A 26,848-nucleotide genomic window follows, 5' to 3' on the forward strand; every position below is an offset into this window, starting at 1 on the left:
TTCTACCCTCCCCCACCTGCCAAATGTCTACGCTGATTGCAGAACCAGTAGGCTCATGATGTCAGAGACACCAAGGAAGGGAAAAGTGGGCTATTGAGAGAGGATAGGGTTGTTGCTCCACTCTCTGGTTTTGTTGACACCTTTTTATCTCCAACACGATAAACAGCTGGAATAAAGATCTGTTGCTTGAAGATTCAACATCTACCCCAACCCCGTCAATTAAGGACTGCTCTAACTTCATCGATTTTAATGAGAGCTGGATTGATCCCATAATGACAGAGAAAGCTCCCATTCCAGGTCTTTAGTCCATCAAAAACAGGTAACATTTTGCTGATATTCCTAATGGGCATAAAGCTGTTTTCCCCCCTTGCAGGTCGCGGTGAAGTTCCTTGTCCAAGAACGTAAGAACAGCCAGACTGGGTCAGACCAATGGTCCATCTAGCCCAGTATCCTGTCTGCTGACAGTGACCAGTGCCAGAAGCTTCAGAGGGAATGAACAGAACAGACCATCATTGAGTGGTCCATGCCCTGTCATCCAGTCCCAGATTTGGCAGTTGTGGGCTTAGGGACACCCAGAGCTTGGGGTTTCATTCCTGCCCATCGTGGCTAATGGCCACTGATGGACCTATCCTTCATGAACTTATAGAATTCTTTTTTGAACTCTTTTATAGTTTTGGCTTTCACATCTCCTGGCAATGAGTTCCACAGGTTGACTGTGCATCACACAATGAGTCAGTGGTGGGGCCAAGAACAGAACCCACATCTTATAGTGATAGAAACAGGTGCAGTCTAGTTAGCATACCAAAGAGAAGACGAAGGGGTGACTTGATCTCAGTCTATAAGTACCTGCATGGGGAACAACTATTTGATACTTACCTCTTCGACCTAGCAGACAAATGCATAACGAGATCCAATGGCTGGAAGTTGAAAGTAGACAAATTCAGACTGAAAATATTGTGTCAGTCGTTAACAGCGAGAGTAATTAGCCACTGGAATAATTTACTGAGGGCCGTGGTGGATTCTCCATCAGTAGCAATTTTAAAATCAAGATTGGCTGTTTTTTAAAGGATCGGCAGGAATTATGGTGGGGGAGGTCTCTGGCCTGTGCTATGCAGGAGGTCAGGTCCCACAGTCACAATGGTCCCTTTTGGCCGTGGGATCTCTGAGTGCCCTTGGCCATTGCTCTCCCCACTAGAACACACTGCAGGCCATTCCCGCTGCTGCTTGCGAGAGCCCACCCCCGCAGCTTCTCCTGTCTGAGAGGCCAGCCATTATGTCACAAATTCACCACATGCCCCAGCAGGCTAGCAAGCAACTCTGGCTGCAGCGGTGTTTGGCTCAGGCCCTCAGTACTGAACCACCAGCATGCAGGCTTGGACTGGGCCCTGGGAACAGCAGGGGCTGGCTGAGCAGTCCTGGCCCAGGCTAATCTGCTTAGCATGCAGGTGCAGTCAGCAGCGAGGAACACGGGCCATCCTGATCATTAGTGCTGCCATTAATCACTCTGCTGTTCCAAGAGAGGGGTGGGGCAAGGCTGGGGCTGGCTCGGAATATTTATTAGCCAAAGCAGAGCTTGTCTCTGGAAAATACAAGGCACCTTTTTACCCAGGTGCCAAACGGAAAACTCAGCTTGCTCCTGGGAAGACCAATAACAGACTCAAATAGGAAGGGGGATGAGAAATGCCGGCTGCATTGGAATGCCAAACCAAGCCATTTCTCTAGCAGGCTTCCTACTGTGTCCCGTTGGTACGGGCCATGCCAGGGTCCTTTCCCCAGTCACTGCAGGTTCAGCTGGGGATTTGCTGTCCAGGATCTATGTCTCTGTTGCTGGGTGCAAAATGGGGCTTCTGGCTGCCAGGCTAAGTGAGATCTTGAGCTTGGAGCTTTCCACCTCCACACAACTTCATCTTGCTGAAACTAGGGGAGACTTGGAGCCCTCTGTCCCTTCTCCCCCACTGCTCTCCCCCCTTTCCCACCCAGCTGGTTTCTGAGGGAAATTAGGCCTCTAAAGACACCAAATGAGATCCCACACTGAAGAAAGGAACGGATGGAGGAGGAATGGGGGAAAACTGATTTAAATAAAACAACGAGAAGCAGATGGAATAACCCCAGCTCTGCCTTGAAATGGTACGGTGGGCGTGGGGGCGTGGGGGCGTCAGGGGCAGGAATCCCAAGGCATTGATGCAAACATGTTGCAGCAAAGACTAAAGTGAGGGTTTCTTTCTGGTGGCTGTTAACAGCTGGGAATCCAAGAGAGATGCTGAAGTGATATACAGGCTGGGAAGGAAACGCAGAGCAGGGATGGGATGTGGGTGATGAGAGAAGGACTGAAGGCTTTGAGAAGGGAAGCACCATGTTGCAATACTTTTGCACAGCCAGAAATTTCTTCCTGACTCTTGTGATCAACTTGTGCCCTGAATCTTGAGTATTGACAGCTCCTTATAACATGAGACAAGGAAAGACTAAGAAGCCATGGTTGGATTTCACTCCCCCCTCCCCCACTGCTCTCCATGGTGCTGATGTCTCACAAATGATCAAGGTGGCTCTTGACTCAGGTGTGCGCTCACCCAGGTAACCACCACCTGACACGTGGATCCTCTAGAGATGGGTTGTTTCCCAATGTTTTAAAAATAACACTGTTTGCTCAGGAGCTGTCAGAACATTTTTCAGAGGCCTGAGATTGATCGGTCACAGAACCATAGACTATCCGGGTTGGAAGGGACCTAAGGAGGTCACCTACTCCAACCCCCTGCTCAAAGCAAGACCAATCCCCAACTAAATCATCCCAGCCAGGGCTTTGTCAAGCCTGACCTTAAAAACCTCAGAGGAAGGAGATTCCACCACCTCCCTAGGTAACGCATTCCAGTGCTTCACCACCCACCTAGTGAAAAAGTTTTTCCTAATATCCAACCTAAATCTCCCCCACTACAACTTGAGACCATTACTCCTTGTTCTGTCATCTGCTACCACTGAGAACAGTCTAGAGCCATCTTCTTTGGAACCCCCCTTTCAGGTAGTTGAAAGCAGCTATCAAATCCCCCCTCATTCTTCTCTTCCGCAGACTAAACAATCCCAGTTCCCTCAGCCTCTCCTCATAAGTCATGTGTTCCAGTCCCCTAATCATTTTTGTTGCCCTCCACTGGACGTTTTCCAATTTTTCCACATCCTTGTAGTGTGGGGCCCAAAACTGGACACAGTACTTCAGATGAGGCCTCACCAATGTCGAATAGAGGGGAAGGCTCACGTCCCTCAATCTGCTGGCCCTCTTGGCAACAAGGGCACACTGTTGACTCATATCCAGCTTCTCGTCCACTGTAACCCCTAGGTCCTTTTCTGCACAACTGCTGCCGAGCCATTCGGTCCCTAGTCTGTAGCGGTGCATGGGATTCTTCCATCCTAAGTGCAGGACTCTGCACTTGTCCTTGTTGAACCTCATCAGATTTCTTTTGGCCCAATCCTCTAATTTGTCTAAGGCCCTCTGTATCCTATCCCTACCCTCCAGCGTATCTACCTCTCCTCCCAGTTTAGTGTCATCTGCAAACTTGCTGAGAGTGCAATCCATACCATCCTCCAGATCATTTATGAAGATATTGAACAAAACCGGCCCCAGGACCGACCCCTGGGGCACTCCACTTGATACTGGCTGCCAACTAGACATGGAGACATTGATCACTACCTGTTGAGACCAATGACCTAGCCAGTTTTCTATCCACCTTAGTGTCCATTCATCCAGCCCATACTTCTTTAACTTGCTGGCAAGAATACTGTGGGAGACCATGTCAAAAGCTTTGCTAAAGTCAAGGAACAACATGTCCACCGCTTTCCCTTCATCCACAGAGCCAGTTATCTCGTCATAGAAGGCAATTAGATTAGTCAGGCATGCCTTGCCCTTGGTGAATCCATGCTGACTGTTCCTGATCACTTTCCTCTCCTCAAAGTACTTCAAAATTGATTCCTTGAGGACCTGCTCCATGATTTTTCCAGGGACAGAGGTGAGCCTGACTGGCCTGTAGTTCCCCAGAACTTTCAGCATATTCTCTTTTGCGTGTTCTTTATTTTCCTTGGCTGGCTGGACATGCTTCATGTGTAGGAATGGCTGTTATGCAAAACTTTATTGGGGTTCAATCAGGCTACTCCTGCAAGCCCATCTCCTCACCTCTACCCCGCAGGAGGCCTTGGGGCAGCTGAGAAGAAACAAGCCTTGATGTCAGAGGCAGGCTATTGCTACCTCCCCATCACTTTCAGGGCTGCCCTCCCACATCTCTTTCCCCTTTAGTTTCACATAGTTAACTCCTCAGTGCATTACAAAATACACCACTCATCAGCTGAAAATCCTAACCTGGGACTTGCAGGGAGCATTTATAAAAACCTTTTAGTCTTTGTGTACCAGCTAAATTCCTTGAGATCTGAGGCTCTTGCCTGTCACACTCATGCACACACGTGAGCTATATTACATAGAAATATTCTGTGTTTGATACCAGTGAAATCAGGTCAGTGTCTCTTTATTTTCCCTTTCTTTTGCAGCCTCATCCTTATGGAGCAGTGCAGGCAGCCCCCACTTTTCCTTTCAGCATCTCTTAAAAAAGTAAAGTCAACTCCTCTCCTAGGGGCAGGCCCAACATTGACACAAACCAGCAAAAGAAGAGTCACATCAGCCTACCCACTTCTGCTGAGTCAATTATTGACTGAAAAAAGTGTACATAAATGTGACAAACAGAACCATCGTTCTAGGACAAGCCGTCGTCAAGAGCTAAATTTCATCTCCAGGGGTTTTGCTGCCGGGGCTGTGCAAACACAGAGCAGATAAACAACTCTGCTGCTGAATTCATTAAATGACATATGCAAACACCCCGCTGCAAACCTGTCTGTGGCTTAGATGGCGAAGAAAGGGGCCAGTCAGAGGGAACAGCCTCCTTGCTTTTTGTGTGCATGTCCTCATGCCCTCTGTAAAGGCCTGAATGATGGATAATGAAAATTAAACATTTCCTGATCCCAGCCTAGCTCAGAAGCAGCTGGGGCAAATATCTATTAACCCAGCTCTGCAGCAGCTCCCTGCACCCCAAACCCATGCGTTCAAGGACAGCACAAGTGGCTAAGAAATGACAGCTGATTGAAGGGGGCTCATGCCACAGAGCTGGTATTATTTATGTGCCAACAGTGTGCTTGGTGCTACTCAAAAACTCAGGGAGAGGCTGCCAGGCCAGTACGAACACAACTTCTGGGGACTTGTCAGGGAACAGGACAGCTATGATCAAAGCAAAGGAAGACTTGAGTTTTCCCAAGTCAAGTCAGATCAGGATCCACAGCTGCCAAGAACTTCCCTCTGACATTTAATGAACAGCTTCCACCTCATCTAGCCACTTCATTTATGAGCCAGAATGAGCCAATATATTAAGCAAGTAGCATGTCCACAGGCATGCCTCCTGTATGGGGGAAAGGGGATAGTGGATCTGCAATGCCTCCTTCCCCTCCTGCACTACAACTGCGGTACGAATAGCCCATGCAAGAGAGGCAGAGGCTGCCTTATGCCTTACTCTATTGAGCAGACATGGAGGACTAGGGAGAATATGGCCCATAGTGTTTAGATGTAGCAAAAGGGACACAGTCGTGTCTCAGTGCTGGGGGTTCCCGGCTGCCGTGCTGGGATATAGCAGAGGGGATGCAGTCACGTCTCAGTGCTGGGGATTCCCAGGACTGGGATATAGCAGAGGGGAGGCAGGTATATCTCAATGCTCAGGCTTCCTGTGATACAGCAGAGGGGACGCAGTCGTGTCTCAGTTCTGGACATGCCTTTATGGTGCATTTAATACTCTGGAGATGATGCAATCATGTCTCTTGTTAAACCTGCTTTATGACACGCTGTAATATTACAATAACAAAGTGCTCTTTATTCTTTTTAACCCATCCCAAAAAAAACAACTGCACCTCCAACTGCTTTCAATTTTTATTAAAACACATGAGAAAACAATGGTATCTTCAGAATACAACAATCCACGGGAATAGAAAAAAAAGGCCTTTCTGTCCCAGACCCCATCCCAAGGAAAAGACTGCTTTATCCATCTGAATTTCAGACACATACACTTCCAAATGGGAGGAGATTCAATGCACATCAGGGACCTTTTAAATAAAAGGATTCAAGGGTGTGATCTGATAAAAGCCAGGATATACTATACCAGGGGTTCTATGGTCAGGACCCCTCAGGGGGTTGTGAGGTTATTACATGGTGGGGTCACGAGCTGTCAGCCTCCACCCCAAACCCCGCTTTGCATCCAACATTTATAATGGTGTTAAATATATAAAAAAGTGTTTTTAATTTATAAGGGGGGGTCGCACTCAGAGGCTTGCTATGTGAAAGGGGTCACCAGTACAAAAGTTTGAGAACACCTGTACTATGCCGAGCCAAGGGCTGACTCTGGGTCAAATCCACCCTGTCCATGACTCGACTGAAGTCACCATAGGACTAGATTCAGCTCTCTGTGATTAAACCAGGCTGTTGAAAAAAGTAAAATAAAGGCAAGTGAATTGGGTGGGTTAAAGACAGACCATTAGTGTTTGCTCAGCATTGCTGAGAGTGGGCAGCGAGGACACGATTGTTATGTTGTTTAAATAAGAACGGCCATATGGGGTCAGACCAATGGTCCATCTAGCCTAGTGTCCTGTCTCTGACAGTGACCTCTACCAGAGGCTTCAGAGGCAATGAATGGTACAGGACAGGTACTGAGTGAGCCCATCCCATGGGCCAGTCTCAGCATCTGGCAGTCAGAGGCTTACAGACACCCGCAGCATGGGGCTTAATCCCTAACCATCTTGGCTAATGGCCATTGATGGACCAATCCTCCATGAATTTACCAAATTCTTTATTGAACCCAGGCCCCATTTTGGCCATCACAACATTTCCTGATGAGTTCCACGGACTGACTGTGTGCTATGTGAAGAAGTTCTTCCTTATATTTGTTTTAAACCGGCCTGTTAATCTCCGTGGGAGACCCCTGGCTCTTGTGTGAGGCCAGTGCTGGATTTAAGAAGGGGAGAGGGATGGGGAAAGAAATCCTCATTGGCCTCAGCTCCAGTGGGAATTTGGCCCGATTCCAGCAATTTATACCCAGCCAGCCATGTAGCTGCTCTACTGTAAACCTCAAGCGTCAATAAGATAAACTGCAATTTGGATCCAGCTTAAAATCAGGCTTGACTTCACCGGAATTAGGCATAAGCTCAAAGTTGGCCATATGTATACGTAGCTGTGGGATCATGATCTAAGGCCTAGATCCTCAAAAGGTATTTAGGCTCCTAACTTCCACTGAAATCAATGGAAATCATATACCTACGTGTATATGTAAAACGCTAGCATGAAATGTGTGTTTCTAACTAGCACCAATGAAATGGCTGCAAACTCTGGGTGCAATCCTGGCTCCACTGAATTCCCATTGACTCACTGGAGCCAGGAGTCACTATTTCAAGCTGAAATGGCTGCTGGTTCTGTGTAGCCCTTCGATCACCCCAAGGGCACTAGCCCAACCTTTCACAGGGGCAGTAAACATAACTAACACAATCACTAGGGAGAGAAACGAGCAGGGAGAGAGACTGATCGATGGAAAAGCACTTTTTAATTAAAAGATTTTGTTCCCCCTCTTCCCTTTTGTTCCTTTACTGTCTTATCTCACAATGCCCCCTCTGGAGTGGAGGACCACTTAGGGCTCCCTCAGAGCCAGGCAAGAGCTCTTCTTGAATTGGCCAGAGGGATGTGCTACAGATCAATGCAATACATGCCTGCAGTTTCCTGCAAAAGCTGTATTGTGCCCCACAGCCAAGCCTGGAAACCAACCCCTCACCTCAGGTCACTTTTCTGCTCTTATAACTTGAAAATGGCTTAACAGTTTTTCCCCTTTAAATTTAGCATCTCTCTGCTCCTAAGCCAAGCCCAGATCTGCTGAGGTTATAGCCTCAAGGGAGTGTTAACAGCTGATTTGTAAACCCCCTAAAAAGTAGGATTTAGGATGGAGACTCCGAGCAGGACTTAATCCCAGCCACCTGAACTGAGCCAGCTCAGGAGAAAAGCTAATCCGTCACCCAATGTTATTGCAACTTTGCAGCCTGCTCCAACCTGTGAGATAGCCTTGCAGGTAGCAATGGGGTTTCTGCTGGGACCATTGGGTGTTCTTCCTGCTCTCTAGGGTGGCAAAGAACATTTATACAAAAGATACACAAACTTTTAGCATCATGGCATTAACACTTGAGGGTGGTATATGTGTGAGAAGCTCTCACTCTAGACTTCAGGCTGTATGGGTAGGTGGGATTAAAGATCAGCCATTGGTGAGACCTGCCTAGCACTTGTCTTTGCAGCATCGACAAGAGGACATGGGGAGTCGATGATGTTTGCACAGAGAGGAATCATGCTTCCCTACTCTCCAAGTGTCCCCAAGTCACAGGAAAGATCCTGCTTTAAACCTGGGCCTTAGCTGACCCTGTGCATTCCAGGAGAGCACCTGGATTAACCCTTTAGAAGCTGCACCGTTCGAACTGGCTGGCAATCTGGGAAACAGCAGCATTTAAGGGTTGAATAGTGTATTTCTTTATATGTAATGAATATAACCACCAGGACATGAAAGCTTTATGCTGGGGCAGGACAAAACACAGAACAGCAAAGGGGTGAGCTTATGGGATAATAGCTGCCTATGGGTAGGTAGTGTGTGTGTGGGGGGGGGGGGGGTATACCAGAGGCCGTTACACAAAGGCAGGGCCCAATATTTCATAAGTGCATTATATGAGGGGCTGCCAACAGTGGTGCTGGAAAAATTTGTATAGTGGGGGTGCTGGGAGGCATTGAACCAAACTGTAAACCCTGGATATCGTGGAAACTACTTCAAGCCAGGGGGTGCGGCAGCCCCCCTACTTCCAGCACCTAGAAGATAAATTGTAAGTGATTTCTAGCACCTCTCCCCACTCATCCCCCAGAGAATACAAAGCAGGACAGGGGCTAGCACTGGCAAAGGAGGCAGGGGGATGACAAAGCATGTGCCAGGAGCTACCCCTCTCCTCCCAAGGCAGCAGACCTAGGCCCTTTCAAGAGCTGAGGATGCCACTGACTTCTTCGACATAGCTGTCTAGAGTCCCTTGCTAGGAGAGAGCTACTTCATTTAGCAGCCAACATCGCCTTGGCGGCTTTAGTACCTCAGCCCTGTTGCTTGGCTCTGTCTCACGGCAGGCACAGGACGCATGAGTGTTCACAGCATGCTCCTTCAGGGACTGGAAACCACAGACTCTGCCCCAGCCAGAGCAAGGCTGCTCCTGCCACTCTCACACAACAGCACTGCTCCCTCTAAGCTGTGCGCGTGCACACAGATCCTAAACCCCACGCACACGGCAAAACACCGCACGCACAAAAATGTGCACAGAAGAAATTTTTGGGGCACAGGGCCTGTCAAAAATTAGAGAGAACATTGCTGAACAGGACTCAGCAGCAAAGAGATACTGGAACTGCTCTCAGTGGAGCCCCAGCTCATGGGGTGCTGGTTACCACTCTACCAGAGGAGTCAAAATGGAGCAAGGGAGGTGATGTACAGAGAGGCTGAGCACATGCAGCTCCCATGAACAGGAACTGACATAGTGGATCAGACCCATGGTCCATCTAGCCCATCTCCAGCAGTGGCCAGTGCCAGATACTTCAGAGGAAAGTGAAAAGAAGGCTATAGTAGGTAGCTATGGGATGACCAAGGCACAGAGGAAATTCCCTCCTGATTTACATTATTTAGAGGTCAGCTTCTAGGTACAAGCATGAAGGTTCATATCCCTTCACTTTTTAAAATGTTCACTGCTAGATTTCTGGCTGTTTTTGTAGCCAGACAAAGATCTAATCCTGCAAATTTCTTGGTGTCAATAGAATCTTGTAGCAAGGAGTTCCAGAGGCTCATTGCACTGTGTGGGAAAGTATTTCCTTTGATCAGTGCTGAATAGCCCACTTTTCAGTTTCCTTGACTATATCCTTGCTCTTAGGTCATACCAGAGAGGGTAGATCTACCTTCTCCATCCCATACATTAGTTTGCACACCTTTGTAATGTCCCCTCTATGCGGCAACTCTCTAAGGTAAACAGCCAGAGTCTTTTCAATCTCTCCTCGTACAGAAGTCGTTCCAAACCTATTCCCACGGCGTATGTCTGTTAGATCCTCTAACAGGCGGGAAGACCAGACCTAACCAGGCTCTCCTAGGTGAGGCTATACCCCCGATTTACAGCATTCCATTACATCAATGTGCGTGTCACCAATGAGTCCACCGGTACTCAGCCCCCCTGAAAGTCAGGCAGAAGTACTGCAAGGCTTGGGGGTCTGACAAGAGTAGCACACATCCCACCCCCTGGCTCCCGAACTGCCAAAGGCACCAAAGCTCCGCCTGCAGGAGCGCACATTATTTGTGGCATTCCCTAAAGCAGGGCCGGAAGGGAAAGGCGCCCTTCCAAGGCACACGCGCCTGCTCACCATCTCCCAGGAGGTCACATGACAGTCACGACCAAATACAAATGCTGCTTAAAAAGACTGCAAGGGATACCACAGCTCTGCATTATAAATGGCAGAAGAGGGTAGCTAGTTAAAAACCTACAGGGGGGATTAGGATAGACTAAACTAGAGAACATCACGCTGAAATCCATGGACTGCTGACGGACCAAGTCCACTGCACAGGAGCAGCATCATGTCCCAGAATGCACCCAGCCAGCAGGTAGAGGGGATCCATCCCCAGCCATTGGGATGTGCCTACATGGCCTTGCTGAAGAAGGTTCTGGCTGGCAAGTGGCTGGCTCGCTGGAAGCAGCAGTGCACGATGGTTGGGTCACCTCCTACAGCTCCTCGAAGAAGGCCACGCGGGACTTGGTGCTCTGCAAGGTGAGCTGCAAGAGAGTTGAGAGAAAGGCTGAAGAAAGAGCTTGACCTGCTTTCCCATCAGCCCTCCACAATGCTATCCCAATACATTCTGGGGGACTGCAATATACCACATGAGTTTAGGTTCAGAGGCCTGACACACACAAGCGTTGAGCGCCTGTGTCTACTGGTGAGGTCCGTTGGTACTGCTGGTGTTCAGAACCCTCAGGATCAGGCCGCACTTCAGGAAATCTAATCAAGTCCCAAACAGCATTGTCCTTCCCAGGCTGGGAACATCCAGAGGAGTCCTTTTACACAAGTTTCTGCCTGAGTGAAAGCAGCTCTTCCTGGTAGCCCAATGGAAGGGGGCGTCAGCCATGATCAGGACAAGAATTTCCTCACCCACCCATCCACACTGAGGAGATTTAAACATGAGAGCCTATTTGACAACTGGGATTGGTGGGTGGTACTCACCAGGGCAACAAAAGGCCCTGGGGCCCAGACCTCAACAGATCATGGAGGTCAAAAATGAATAAATGGGAATGAGGGTGCAGGTCACAGGGTCAAAAGGACGCATTTGAAGGGCCACTGAGCAAAGAATCTCAGAGATCGCCCAACTGCCTCATGGAGTCCAAGGTGCCACTGGACACCACCCAGAGGAGCTCTGCCTGGATGCATGAATGGACAAGGGACCAGAAAAAGGCCCCACAGTCACAAAGGACACCCACACTTCACACATTTAGCCCTCAGATTCTCCCTCGAGACTTCCCACCAGGATGGCTTTCGCGACGCTGGCTCCCATCTGCTAGGAACTGGACTGAGGCCCCGCCAACCATTTTACGGAGGCCACTGAGCAGCCAACCAGCTGGCACTTAAATAGGGAGGCGTCTGCAAGCATGAGGCGAGGGGAACACTACGATGGGGCCAGCCCTCTTGAAAGGCTGTTTATGCTGCCATCTTTCAGAAGGCAGTGAGATAGTAAAGTCACACTATCTTTAAACAAAATAAAGAGTCATCCCACAAAGAGAAATATTATCCACTGAAATACATATGAAAATGGAGAGAGCTGTTTAGAGAGAGGATGGATAGAATGCATTTCAACTGAAGCTCATGGAATTAATAGACACAACCCGGGAATATTTAGGTGTGGAAGCCTGCTGCCACTAACTACACCGCCAGGCAGACTCTGCTGGGGATGAACTAGGCAACAAGCCACTGTGCCCTCCTCTCTGTGGGGCAAGTGACAGCAGTCAAGATCTGCTCCCTACAACCTGCTGCCTGGCGCCTCCATCTCACTCAATCCCAGGACCCTAGGACAGGTCACACACACAGATACAGAAAGGCTGTTCCAGATTACAAACACTGATCAAACATTTACAGTCTTCACCTTTTCCGCATCTGAGAACAGTCTTACAGCATGAGAATACTGGCAGTCTGATCAGACAAAGAAAACACCTCAAGAGTCCTGAAACATTCTGGCCAGCTGTTGACTCATGAGCATCTTCCTCAGAAGAGGCTTCTGAGTAACACACCTTCTAAGGACTCCTCATTGTTTTTGCTGATACAGACTAACCCTGCTACCACTCTGAAACCTGATACCTTCTAATGTACCTTTGTATGAGGCATATTCATTGAGATGGGGGGATGTTTTCAGTCAGCACTGTAGCTCAGAATTACTTAGATCAGAAGTTTATCACGGCTGTTCCTCTAAGTTGGGTGATGGAACTGGATTCCCCAGGAAGCTAGTTGGTGAGACTTGGGTAGGGTCTAGACTCACTTGGCCACTGCTATCAGTTGTGGAGCTACAATGAGACACCTGCTGTAACAGCCAGGGGAAGGACTGGGGCAGGAATTCCCCATCACTCAGCCCAGAGAGTATCCTGGACCCAAGATTCCATCTAGCCAAGATAGCAGGAGGGAGGAGGTACAGAAAGAGCATTTAAATGAGGTGCTTTAGAGGAACATCTCAGAAGATGAGTCCATCAATGAGACCTCCTCTCTCCCACCCAGACAACTATGAATGCTCCCGGCTTGGCCTTCTTCACCTCACCAACTACAAGGGCCCAAGATCTCTCCAGGCCACCCCACTTTGTGACTGGCAGAGAAAGAATCCCTCAGACCAAAGCTACCACGTTGAGACCATGAGTCTGCATAGCCTTCCCTCTCCCACATCAGCACATGACCTGCCCCACACACTGCTATGCAACCCCAGGCAGGGATCCCACGCACTCTAGGATTCCACAGCTAAGCAACTGGCTGTGGACTTTGGTATTTTAGCAAGTTCTTAAGTATTCGGCAGACTTCTCCACTGTGCTGGAACCATGGGAGCCCACCATTGTCTAGGCCTCACAGCACCTCCCTGGCTGGGGATATTAGCTGCATGATCAGCCCCAGTTTCCACTGTGCTGCACAGAAAAAGGAGATTTTTTTTGTCCCCATCTCTTCAGCCACTGGCCTGCTGGCTGGGGAACTGCAGCCCAGCCCAGCCCGCCCGAGCCATTGCTAGACATCCCTGCAAGAGGTATGTGTGGGGCATGTCCCTGTGCTGTTCCTGGGAGCCTGGCAGTGGAAATGGCTGGGGCTTAGGAGGAGGAGCTCTTTCGGGAGCCAGTAAAGATGCCTGCTCAGGTCTTGCAGTCAGGGAGTAGGAGGAGCCAGAGCTGGAGTCTGGTCAGGAGTGGCCAGCGTTGCTGGGAATGGGACGGTGCCAAGCTGCTATTTACAAACAGCCTTTTAGAACAGCTGCATGGATTTTAGACCCACTCCCTTGGCCTATCCTGCCTGATACTTCTGAGGCCCTATCTAGAGACACCCTCCCACTTTGGTGTAAAAGGGAAGCCACCTTCAATGGCTCCTCTCTGATTCCTCAAGTGTCCATTGTCATCCCAGCCTCGCTCAATCCCCCTCCTTTCCCAAGGGTAACAGAATCACAGAATCATATAATATTAGGGTTGGAAGAGACCTCAGGAGGTCATCCAGTCCAACCCCCTGCTCAAAGCAGGACCAACACCAACTAAATCATCCCAGCCAGGGCTTTGTCAAGCCAGGCCTTAAAAACCTCTAAGGATGGAGATTCCACCATCTCCCTAGGTAACGCATTCCAGTGCTTCATCACCCTCCTGGTGAAATAGTGTTTCCCAATATCCAACCTAGAGCTCCCCCACTGTAACTTGAGATCATTGCTCCTTATTCTGTCATCTGTCACCACTGATAACGGCCAAGCTCCATCCTCTTTGGAATCCCCCTTCCGGTAGTTGAAGGCTGCTATCAAATCCCCCCTCACTCTTCTCTTCTGCAGACTAAATAACCCCAGTTCCTTATGGACCCTATCCCTACCCTCCAGCATATCTACCTCTCCCTGCAGCTTAGTGTCATCTGCAAATTGCACCCTGAGCAAGTTAATCCCATCATCCAGATCATTGATAAAGACGTTGAACAAAACCAGCCCCAGGACTAACCCCTGGGGCACTCTGCTTGATACTGGCTGCCAACTAGACATTGAGCCGTGGATCACTACCCGTTAACCCCACAATCTAGCCAGCTTTCTATCCACCTTATAGTCCATTCATCCAACCCATACTTTTTTAACTTGCTGCCAAGAATACTGTGGGAGACCCATATAAAAATGAGGCATGGGGTCTCCAGCAGTAATACTTGGGTAGGCGATGCAGGAGGCAAGCAGCAGGCTGGGAGGAGCGGCAGACCTAGTAGATACCTAGTAGGTGCACTCTGTGTTTTTTGACAACTCATTTGAAGAGAAGGGTGCTGCATGGCAACAGAATAAATTAACGTAATTAATGTAATTAACATTGCTGCAGCACTTAGGTTTGTTATATCGTGGAGAAAATGGGGCCCTGCGATGGGTCAGATCCTGCTTCCAATAAAGTCACTAGGAGTTTTGCACTGAGTGAGCAGGAGTAGGAGCAGCTCCCTGTATGTTCACTAGGCTACAGATGGTGATCCAGGCTTGTAAACTGAGTGCTGAAAGCCCTGTCCGAGGAGCTGCCTCGCTGCAAGCCATGGGGACAAACAATTAAAATCCGCCATAGTTTGAACCATTTTCCATGTTTACAGGGGAACTTGGAGACTCTCTGCTGAAAGTCTGGTGGGAACGCTCCACATTCACTAAATATGACAGGCAGGAACAGCAGGCAGCCAGCTGAATGTGTGACTGATGTGAAGGTCTACAGGGAGTTCAGAAGGCAGCAGGCCAGGCAAACTGACTCATGGTGCCAGTGTTTGAACCTGCTGTCGCCCATGCTGGGTTTTTTGCATTGTGTGGGGATAGTTTAGTGCATTCTCCTCTTGATAATGGTGCTCCCAAAGCCAGGGTCCAATTGGCTATGCTGAGAAGAATCCAATACTACGTACTATTTGCTGATCCCAAGCAAGGAGTTTAGTGCAGTTCAGTCCTGCTACTCCAAAACTAGGGGAATGGGTGTTCAGGTGGAGACTGTCAAGTACTCCCTCTCCACCACTTCCGCAATGCACAGATCCAAGAGGGGCAGAGCTCTTCTATCTCTTACTGAAGCTTCAGGTCTCAAGCCCCTCTGAATGTCAGCCCACCTGTAACTGCTTACTATAGCTGCGAGCCACATCTGCCTCAGCCGGCAGGCCCCTTCTTCAAACCCAGACACACTTTCCTCCTCAACAAATCCCTCACCTGAGGGCTGCCTGCTCTTATTTAGGGCCGGATCCTGCAAAGAGCTGAGCATCCTTGACTCCCACTGAAGGCAGAAGGAGTGGAGGACATGCAGCACCTCAGAGGGCACTTTCTCCTTTGCAGGGCAGGGAATGTCTCTCATCCCTGTCTGGGAAGCAGCAGCAGATTATTTATGCTGCCAGAGAGGGTATTTATAAAATAATAGCCCTGGCAAGAACCACCACTCAGTCTTCTTTGGAAACAAGATAAAGGAAACACTAGGGCTCCATAAGGAAGTCACTATACTTAAATACAGACACAGAAAAAAGTGCCGTAGTACAATGGCTGCCTTCTAAACTGCGGCTGAATCAGTAAATGAGTTGGGGAGGGACCAAAGCAGCTGACAGAACCCAATGCTCAGTGGAGGTGGTTTAAACTTAGACAGATTTACCGATGTGCCTGGGACTGGCATTTTGCTCAGACAGGGATCTTGGGTCCGAATCACCATACAATACAGTTTAAACACCACCCTCCCTTCCGCTGTGTGCCTGCCCTAGTCCCTTACTCAATAATTCCTGACGTCTCCAATTCCATTCGGAAAGCCTGTATTGCAGGGGAAATGACTGCAGGGGCTTAACATCCTCTGCTGGAACATTTCCAGGCCAGGGCTTGCTCAAATAGCCAACTCCTCCTCTTCCAGGCAACAGTCAGTTCCTTGGTTAAGAACTGCCTGCTACTTATCCCAGGGACAGCTGGTCCCATCCACACACTAAGGAGAAGAAAGACTCATTCTACTGGCAAGCCACTTCCCTTGCAAAGCCCTGGCCCTCCCCAAGATACTTGCAAGACCAAATGTAATTAATTTGCAGGAGGCCGGAAGAGGAAAAGGCAGACAGCTCCACAGGAGAAACATTCTCACTGAGATCCAGCAAGAACTAAACCTGGTCTCTTGCAATCACTTAGTGCTCTTAGCCAATCATTACAATAAAAGAGGGTTAAGGGTAATGCTGGGCACTGGAAGAAGCAGGAGGACAGCAGAATACCTGCTCTAGGCCAATCTGTCCTGGACTTCCCATGAAGAAATGTTTACAGCAGTGGACAACCTTCACAGACATATGCTCGGTTATGGCTAGACACTGCAATATCAAAACAAAAGGGATCAGCTTGCAAAAGCAAATGTAACCCCCCCAATGCAAGTTTAGTTCACTGGGTTCTTCCTTCCCTTGGATCAAAGCCTCTGCTGCCATAATACTCCCTCTGAATCATTCTAGTCCAAATTCTACTGGCAGTGAACGGGGGTGAGGAAGAGAGGGGTCAGCTGAGCAGTAAGAAAAAGCAGGGAAATTATTTCAGGTAAACACTCTCCACTGGGAAGTTGCAGAAAGGTCAGTCAAAACTAGATGTCTTGTGTATCCGCAGAGTCCATTTGATGTATTTATTTTTGCAGAAGTAGCTCCCTGCTCCAAAGAGAGGAGCCTCTCTCTCCTCCTATCATGCCCTGATCAGACAATCATTCACTATGGTTTGCTGGTTTTCCCCCTCAGCTGAGCGTGAGCAAGAGAAGACGTGCCACTGCCTCTGAGCATCTTGGTCTAGCAAATGGGCAAGGCTTAACTCAGCTTGAAGCAATTCATCATCCCTTCCCATTAGGCTCTGCAACCACTGGGCGAACAGGAATGGCCTGGGAGTAAAATTTCTCATGAGCTTCCAATCCCCCACTCACTAGCAAATCCTTTGGTTGGTGCTGCCATCAAGGCACCTGCTCAATTAAAGAGGAAATATTGGAAGCCCTTAATTGGATCGAGAGACACAAAGAAACCCTGGCCTATAGGAAGATGATTGTGACTGAGAAGTGCTACTCAAGAGAGACCACCATGAACTCAGTGCTCAGACACTACAGTGAAAAGGGCCAGTTAAGAACACTGATTTAAGGTGAAGGGAAATAGATAATGTTTCTCTCAGGTTTCAGAGGGAGATTCTGACCTACTTTGATTCAACTCTCCACTGTTGTTGATACCTTTTGACGTATGTGGGCTTTTCCATCAATTCCCTCCCCACTCTGTGTTTCTAGTAACACCTTAAACCAAAACGATCACTCTTTTTGCAGCAGCCTCAGTGCTGAAGGCTGTACAAGTCTGGGTAAATGCTGCTGCAAATCTGGACAGGGCATAGGAAAGCACAGCAATGAGCAGATCCTACATAGATGCAAGGAGAAAAACAAAATATAGCTCTGTTCTATCCTTCTAGGCACTAACGCCACTCAGTGCTTGATTAGTGCTTTTGATCTGTAGATCTCACATCACGTTTCCTGAGCAGATCTGCATTGCTCTCCCCATTTAATATATAATAAAACTGAGGTACAGACCGATGAGGTGACTTGCTCAAGGTCATAAAGTGAGCCAATGGGAGAGCTGGAAACAGAATGCAGGTGTCCTGTAACCTCCTAGGTTGGGTCAGTTACTGCAGAATCTAGAATAATGGCCACAATGGCCAGGAGATACAGGCCATACATCAGAGTACAGCACTGAGCAATGAGGGCCAAGTTTTGCCCTGTTACATTCGAGTGGCCCAACTGATTTCTATGGAACTTGCACCAGTATAACAGAGTCGAATGTGGCCAGAAATCCCATATATACATTGAATTGGCTGTACCAGAACAGACCAATGGGGCACTGTTTGGGTCAATGGTTAATGCTGGGTGTTCTGAGAAAGCAATAAACCTCCCCAGAATTCCATGGAGAAAAATTCTTTCCTGACCCCATCTTATGCCCACATGCAGGAGAGTTGAGAAGCCTCAGACTTATCCTCCTAGCTGGTGTAACCTAGAGGGCCTCATGCTAATGGTAGGTGGGTTATTCCAAGCAGTGAGGGTTCACCATCCTGTTAGCCTGCTAAAGGCCCCGGCTGCAATTCCACTCCAAGAATCCAGACAGCAGCGCAAGTTGCTCCACCCCTATTACTCTAGGTGTGGGGACAACTCTTGACATCCATCAGCAGGCTCTCACAAATTGGGAGTAGCTTCCACCAGACCCTGGGGCTAACCCAGATCTCTCATCCAGCTGTCCTCTCACATCTGATTAAAATCTGTCCTGTGAATAACACAGAAGGAATTTAAGTTTGCTCTTGACTGAGCAGACTGTTACTTTCTGTCACTGATGACATCCTGCTCCTGAACAGAAAACTTTTTAAAGAGCTTGTAAATATATTTATTACTGTCCTTCCACTGTGGAGAAATTCCAGAAGGGCTGTGTTTGGTTGGCTCCCCTCCCCCACCTCTGGCATCAAAAAGAAATGCTCAGGTGAATAAGCTCAGGGAAGCTCTGATCCCAGGCAGTGTTTTGCCACTCAGCCTGCCTATTGCTTTTGACAGCCACCGTGCTGCAGGCTGCCCAGAGAGCTGCACACTCACTCTGGGGTCACACATAGCAATTGCGTCCAGACTGCAAGTGGCATGACAAAGCCTGACACATCCACTCAAGTAAAAAGAAGGTCAGAGCCAATGAAGGCTCTGTCCTCAGCTTCTGCAGAGAGGAAACAAGCCTGACTCATCATACTGAGCACTGCTGGGTGGCCAGAGGACTTATGTAAGTGGGAGGTGCAGTGGGATTCCTTGAACCGAGCTTGTTTTCATTTTATTTCTGCTGCAAAAGAGACAGGCACCAGGTATCTAGGAAATCCCACTCCCTATTCTGGGAACCACTCTTCACTAAGTTTCACTCTTACCTGCCCTGCACCATGGTTACATAAAAAGTAGGAGACTGCAGTACTTCCTATGGCCAGTGTTCCGACACTGCTGCCCATAGCCAGAGGCTGGGACGGGAACAGCTGACAGCTACCCTATAGCACCCCTAAGTCCGGCAACTAAAACGGAGAGGCGCCCCATCACTGCCCCCCAGTGCCTCCTGGCTGGTACTAGTTTAGCTGTTAGCAACAACTCCAGCACGTCCTGCTTGGAAAGCCTGGCCCTGGATCAGCTGCACGCTCTCCCTGCTGCCCTCCTAAAGCATTCCATACACCAATTCCATTTCCCCACAGTGATGCAAGAATAAATAATTGTCTATGTGTAACATAAGATTGTGCAGCCAAAGCCAAGTGATTAAGAGCAAATTACATTTCCGTCAGTGCAGACAGAAAATTGATTTACAAGGCAGTATTATGATAATCTTCTCGCAGGAAGGGGAGGGGAGATGGATTCCACAATATACTACTAGAGCCATCAAAGAAAATGTAGAGGGAGAAACAGAGGGCAATTAGGCAGCTAGTGCTAAAATGCATCAAGATAAGGAAAAGAGAACATGGAGATTCATTCCCTGTCTCTCTTTGCTGGGGCTTTGCGGAGCATCTGCCTTTACCCAGGAGTTCCAGATTTTTTATTTGATTTTAAAGCAAACAATAAGTCCCTCACATCCAAACCCATTTTACAGCAGCTAACCCAATAACTCCACGTTCAGAACTTCTGCTGGCACAGCAAATCGTGTGGCATTGAAATGAGACCACCAAATCCATTTACATACCCTCCCCAATGTTCTGGAGATTAAGGGTTGAAAGGAGGAGGGGAAGAGGTACTGGGAATAAAATGCAAATCTTTTAGGGCAGGAGCTCAATCCTCCAGGCATGGAGTCTGTTTACAGCACAAGGATGCTGCAAAACCACCAAGAAGCTCGGGGAAAAACTAAAAGCCTGGACACACGCGATAAACATTCCCTTTTCGCTCAGGGGTACAAAAGAGGGGACAGAGGAGGCTTCTGCTTTATGGGATGCTCATATTACCAGCCTGATTTTAAACAGCAATTTCCTTACCTGTGATACAAGCATCACCTTGAGGACGGCAACAGAGAATTCTCATAGTTGGTAAAAACAACGAGGAATCTGGTGGCACCTTAAAGACTAACAGATTTATTTGGGCATAAGCTTTCGTGGGTAAAAAAACCCCACTTCTCACAGTTGGGGTTGGTCCTGCTTTGAGCAGGGGGTTGGACAAATGACCTCCTGAGGCCTCTTCCAATCCTAATTTTCTATGATTCTATGATTTAATTGTTTATGCTGCATCCCTGCCAGCCTCAAAGGGCGAGTGACATATACCCCCCAAGAGAGGCAGGTCTTACACCCAGCACCCCAGTCGAAGCATGGCAAGGCACATCTTCAGATTGTTGGTAGAGCTACAGTCTCTATTAAATCATGAATTCAAAACAAACACTCTCTCGCTCCCTCTTGCTTCCCATCCCATTCCCACATCTGCCCTTCTTAGTCTCCACTTCTAGCTGGATGCTTTAATTGTCCCTCTCTATTTTAAAGACTCCCATTGTTTTTCCTCTCCCCCACCCCCATTTTCTAATCCCCTTGGTGATCTCTCTATTTCTATTGCTCCCACACCACCTTTACTCCTCTCAGGTTGGGGGCCAGAGCACAGGTCTTCCTTGTCCTCCCAACTTGGGTGAGGAATGTGTTGGATGGGAGCAGATGAAAGTCAATTTGCAGGTGATACCTTCCAAATGCTGGCAAGATGACAACCCTGATTTTTACTTGTTGCATTTCATTCAGTGTGAACAAGAAAAAAAAAGCTAGTCAGTTTCCTTTATGTTTCTAGTCAGTTTCACTCTCTGGCTCAGAGGAGGTCTAGAGCACATGGCTGTTAAAGCTAGTGCCTTGTCTACACAAATACTCATACCAATGAAGCTGCATCAGGTAGCCGTGATGGGAAAGAAAAGGTTAGTGAGGATATGGCCTTATGGGACCCCTAGATATGCTCTACAGGCCTGATTTTCAGAGCCACTGAGCACTCAGAGCTGTACTCCTTTGACTTGCTGGGCTTGCACCTTACCTGCCGTTTTAGTTCTCAGGGAGATGATAGTGTGAAGTAGGGATTGCTCTTACAGGGATGTTACCCTGCAGTCACACACTCCTCTTTTTGCTGCCAGAATGTGTGTTTGTAGTGCCAGGGTGCACTGCCCCATGAGACTGCATTGTTAACATGCACATTATCAGTGTCAATGTGAGGGCTCTGGCAGGGGAATGTCAAGAGGATTACACAAAAGTAGGTTGAGTCTATAAGTTTGACTCCTGATTCTGAACCTGACTTACCCCTTCCATTGCTTAATATCCAGTCAGCTTCCAGATATCCAAACTAGCTGAACATGCTATACTTGGAGCTACGCTGCAGGGCTACCATCCCCAGCCCAAAGACACAAAGTAAGCAAGGCCAGCCTATTGATGGTAAATAATTGACGATTGAAGTGGGCTACCAAAACTCCAGCTGACAACACAGAGAGGGCTCTTCACAAATAGAAGACAAATTTTATATATTTACTTCCACTTTCAGAGCTTCTCTGAAAAGGAATCAATCAGCTGTTGACTGGGTTGGTACAAAACAGCCATTACACAGTGAGCAAGAGCTTACACAGCGCCATGAACATCAGGCTCGGCTTTTACCGAGCAAAGGAATGTCAACCTGGCCAAAAGGAATTACATCCCTTCCCCTCTTCTCAGAGTACCAAGGGATCTCCAAGCTTCACCTGAGGAACCCATCGGAGAATGCACCTTGACTTACACCTTGCTTCAATCATTGAATGGAAACCCTGGGCACTGGAAAACACGGCAGCTGCATGAAAAAAGATTCCCATTTGCAGAACTACCAGATCATGGACTAACAACAAGACAACTGCTCTAGGAACATACAGTGCCTTGCTCCCAGACTGGGTACTTCACCTATCACACTGACCCCCTGTGGAGAAATCCAGGCAAGAGAAAAGGAAGTGAGGGAAAAATCAACACCTCAACAAATTCTGTTCAATCCTGTTGACATTAAGCAGAGCTTTGTTATCTGTCCTGAGAGGGGCCCCTTAAGTCAAAGAGTGTGGAGAAGAGAAAATGCCTTGAGTTTTATATTCTACAGCAGTCTAAGAAGCAAACCCTCCTGAAGCTGAGCCAGCTGGAGTTAGTAGAGCCAATCGGCATCAGAGAGAACAAGCTACATGGGAAGGAAATCAGTTTCCAGATGAGATGCCTGTGCTGTGCCCACAGAGCTCATAAAAAGGGATTAGCATGTTAACCACATAATTAAACATGAAAAATTTAGCAGGCATCTTCAAAGGCAGGCAACAAAAACCCAGAGGTCACAAAAACAACATTTGCTGTGAATCAGGTTTAATTACAGAAGGGGCTCCTTCCAGAACCAGAATTTCTTACAGTTAATGGATTATTTCTTTCAAGGGATGTCAGTGCTTCATTTTATCCCAGTGTTGTGCCCACAACTGGATATTGCTCAAATTAAAAGATGACACTGAATTTCTTAAAAATAACTGCAGATTAAGAGATGGGACAGCAGGCTCCAGCACAAATGTTCATCCTGCCCCATCTGAACACTTGACCCAAACCTTTCAGAGGGGTGACAAAATCTGAATGAAGTCATTCAATGCCACTTTACACACTTTCATTTCATTTTTTTGGCCTCTTTGATCCTGAGGGCAGGAAATGCCAAAATACAATGAGAATGGCTTTTCTTAGGGCACCTGCAGTTCAGCCAGGAGCAGCAAGGAACAGATTGCTTATACAAAACCTTGACTGAATGATTCACAGTCCTGCCATGTAGATGCAAGAGGTCTGGACAGCTCAAATAAGCATCCAAACCACTCCATTAACAATGCAGATCCAAGATCCAGTACTGAATGGTCTATGGCTAACACTTTAACCTGTATCACATCATCCCTCTGGGTGAGCTCTAACTGAACAGAATGCTCTCCACACACTCAGCCTATAGATGCCACTCACACATGTAAAACTGGAGTTGCAGATTATTTGTTTTATAAAAGAAGCACTAATATTTTTGCCTACACTGACTGCTGCTACTTTTTGCACAGAGCAAACATCTTTGATTCAGAAATAGATCCTGCAACAACACTGATCAATTTGAAAAATAAAATATGGCAGGGAAGGAAAAATGACTCAAAACTGAACATCCAGAAAGGTGAAATTCTGGGCATCTTTCTTTTCCCCCAGTTTTAGTAATAGTGTATCATTAAATAGGAAACGAACTAAAATACAATGATAAAATCAAATTCCAAATAATACTTAGCTCTTACACATCCACACAACTCTAAGCACTCTGAAAAGAACCACTATCCCCATTTTACAGATGGGAAAACTGAGGCACAGAGCAGCAGAGCCAGAAAAAGTCAGGTCTCCCGATTCCAAACCCAGTACTCTATCCACAGGCTGCACTGCCTCCCAAGACTGAAGCATCTCTTCCTGGTTTTGAACCAGGGGCCTTTCATGTGTTAGGCCAACCTGATCCCCACAACACTACAGAACACTGCGTTTCAAAATAAGTTTGCCAAGAGGCTTTCTGCTTGCATTTGAGAGAGGCTACTAATGTGGCACGCAGTCACAGAGTTTCTTCTTTCAATGCTACAACAGGACCTACTGCAGCCCTCCGGTGTCTGAAGATCAGGACACAACTGCTTTCTCTTTGGCTATGGTAAAGAGAGATACCACCTTTGAAGCTGTTTGAGGTATCAAAAGGATCTTGACAAAGGTACACAAGTCAGTAAACTGCATACATGCCGTCACAGACTGAGGCTAATCCAAGAAGCTAAGTCTTTAGAGAAAAGCACATATTGTAGACAACAGACATGGTGTTAACTGAGCAGGAGGCATTAGTACACTCGGGGAGAGGAAGTAGGGCAAGAGCATTGCAGCAGAGGCATGAAAGATGAGAAAGAGACAAAATCTGAGAGATGGTAGCGTTAATTTAGGCTGCAATGGTCAGATTCTGATCCCACTGACTGCAACGGAGTTGTGTGCCTGTTACAGAGCAGAATTTGGCCCCTAGAGATTAGGGCAATAAAGAAAGATTCATTGGTTCCCTGTCCAGACTCCTAGTCTGGCCACGCTACCCCCCCATGGTACTAACACTGTGAAATGTAGGCATCGCTATGAAAGAGACAAAGGCAGTATTGCTACTCAGCTAACATTCCATCAATAAAACAGGTTCCCAGAGGAAGCACCGTTACCAGAATCATTTAAAAATGGACTGGATAACGCCCTGGAGAACGGATTATAGAGAACAACTGTGCTCCCAATGGGATGGGCAAGATGGGACTTAAAGGTCTTTTCCATTTCCAGGATTCTACAGGACTGCAGACAAGGAACGAGAATGCGGCCCTTAAAACTGAGAATACCAGTCTCTGCGTACCAATTGTGGCAAACAATTCTAACTGTGCTAGTCTCACAGGACTAGCTTTAGCTGCACGCCTGCCTGGTTGATGCTTCCAGATACTGGCTGGCTTCAGTTGTTTCCCTTGACGCTACTCTTGAATAAGCAACTCTCAGCCGAGAGATGCTGACTCTATGTTCACCGGTTGCTCTGCTCCGAGACAGAGGCATGGCTTCCACAGGGCAGTTTTGAAGCACAAGTGGCAGCATCAAGAGTGAATTTAAGTTGAGGTTGGGGTTTTTTTGTTTTTTTTTTAAACTCATGAATTTTCATCTGCAGCAAATGGAGGAGGAAGCAACTTCCACTTTACTTTGCAACACCCTGCGGAGTCTGCAAAGGTCATCCATTTCTCTGGTAGATTTCCACCCACATGCAGTGAAGTGGGATCAGGCATGTGAGGCATTCCGCATTTATTCCACTCCCCACTTACTGTCCCAGTTCAGCTTTCATCAAGGAGGACACCACCAAGAGGACTTTGGACAGAAGTGAATAGACAAAAGCTGTGAACCCCACAAACAAGATGAGACACAACAATCCTGCTGTCTATTACATGCTCTTCTGATCCACATAAGGATGGGACGGGACATGGCACTGGCTTTTGCGCTTGCAAAGCACACTGCTGAGGTGACTCAGGCTCATGGTGCACTTTGGGGGCTGCAGCACTGACAGTTGGCTATAGCAGCATGTTTCACAGGCAAGCTCATGCGCAGGTTAGTATTACAGACGGTGATCCCATCACCACACACAGAGTACCTTGGAATAACCTACTTTGAAGTCTCAAATGCAGATAGGTCTTCTGCCTTGGGCTTGAGGCTAAACCAGCAAAGTAAAATGAACAAAAACAAACAAAAAACAAAACAAAACAAATTCCTCTGTGATTTGAGCAGCGCCAAGTCATTTGTGCAATCTGTACAGTTTGCCTGTCGGGCTGGAGTGTTTAGCAGTGTCCAGGAGAGGTGAGAGGGTTATTAGTTAAGTAGGGAAAAACTATTGATATAATTTTCTATGTCAGGTGTCTCAAATCTCCCCTTCCGTCATAGTGGTAAAGATTAAACCCCTCCTCATACCCAGATGGCATGAAACAAGTTGTCTGAGTATTTAGTTTAACTCCTCTTGCTAACAGACTCAGTTTTTAAAAATCTTTGCTCCACTGACTGAGATAATAAATAACAATAATCCCTAGCTCTTAGGTAGTGCTGTTCGTTGGCAGATCTCAAAAGCGCTTTATAAAGCAGGTCAGTAGCATTAGCCCCATTTTACAGATGGGGAAACTGAGGCACGGGTGAAGTGACTTGCCCAAGGGCAGCAGGCAGTGGCTGCCCTGGGAACAGAACCCTAATTTTCTGAGGCCTTGTCCAGTGTTTTATCCACTAGGCAACATGACCTAGTGGTGCCAGAGCTTCTCTGTTGCTGCCCCCTTAGAAAATACTTCAGAAGACAAGTGGAGAGGACAAGACTCAAGCTTCAGCTAGTGAACAAAGACTGAGTAGACCGTCCTGATTGCAATGACGATTCACTCACGATTTATGAATGCCTAGCCACCTTCCTGAATGAGACAAATGGGACTCTCTCTCCTCTCTGCCAACAGCTTTTGAGATTGTGTACAGAGGTCAAATTTAGCATTTTCAGCTTAAAAGGGGACTCTCCAGCAGTGTAAACTGAGAGCTTTATCAAAGTCTAATATGAACAAAAAGGCTTCCAGACTCTAAAAACACAAGGTCTGTGAGCATTTAAGTATCAGTATCTCTCTCTCTCAACTGGAAACCCAGGCACCATAGGGCTAGAACAGGAGAACTAGGAAGTGAAACTGCTAGATTATTTTACTCTTTGTTCCTCATTCAGTTGGGACAGTAAAATCAAACACTCCATGGTGAAAGGCAGAGCAAATCAGAACTTTGAAATGCTTTGTTTTAATACTTTCAGGTGGGATTAGTAACACAGGGAAGATCTAATTTTTAAAGTATGATTTTAACACTGGCATTGTCCCCTTTAAATTGTAGCCTCTGGCATATATCTTAGGAGTTCTAAACCCTTCAAAAGAAAGACTGTAAGAAAGCCTGGGTGGAAGCCACTCCTTATGCTTGGATTTCCCATTATAATAAAAATAATAATAAAATCAGCCCCTTGTTAAAATTTCCCCTGTTGG

At 47.5% G+C, this 26,848-nt stretch overlaps 1 protein-coding gene across 7 annotated transcripts in view; it reads right to left on the reverse strand.

Annotated features, from left to right (window-relative positions):
• Positions 1-5,951: 5,951 nt before the first annotated feature.
• NF2 (NF2, moesin-ezrin-radixin like (MERLIN) tumor suppressor) overlaps positions 5,952-26,848 on the reverse strand; it is a 103,114-nt gene continuing 82,217 nt past the window's right edge. For 2 of the 7 annotated variants that reach the window (XM_074972870.1, XM_074972874.1), the window contains one exon: positions 5,952-10,878. In XM_074972870.1, the coding sequence (XP_074828971.1) occupies positions 10,828-10,878 (51 nt within the window). In that variant the 3' untranslated portion in view covers positions 5,952-10,827. Of the gene's footprint in view, positions 10,879-25,387; positions 25,516-26,848 lie in introns of those variants that run through there. The other 5 variants (XM_074972872.1, XM_074972871.1, XM_074972869.1 and 2 more) reach the window with 5 other exon arrangements.

Source organism: Natator depressus, chromosome 15 (genome assembly GCF_965152275.1).
Source record: "Natator depressus isolate rNatDep1 chromosome 15, rNatDep2.hap1, whole genome shotgun sequence".
Taxonomy (NCBI): Eukaryota; Metazoa; Chordata; order Testudines; family Cheloniidae; genus Natator; species Natator depressus.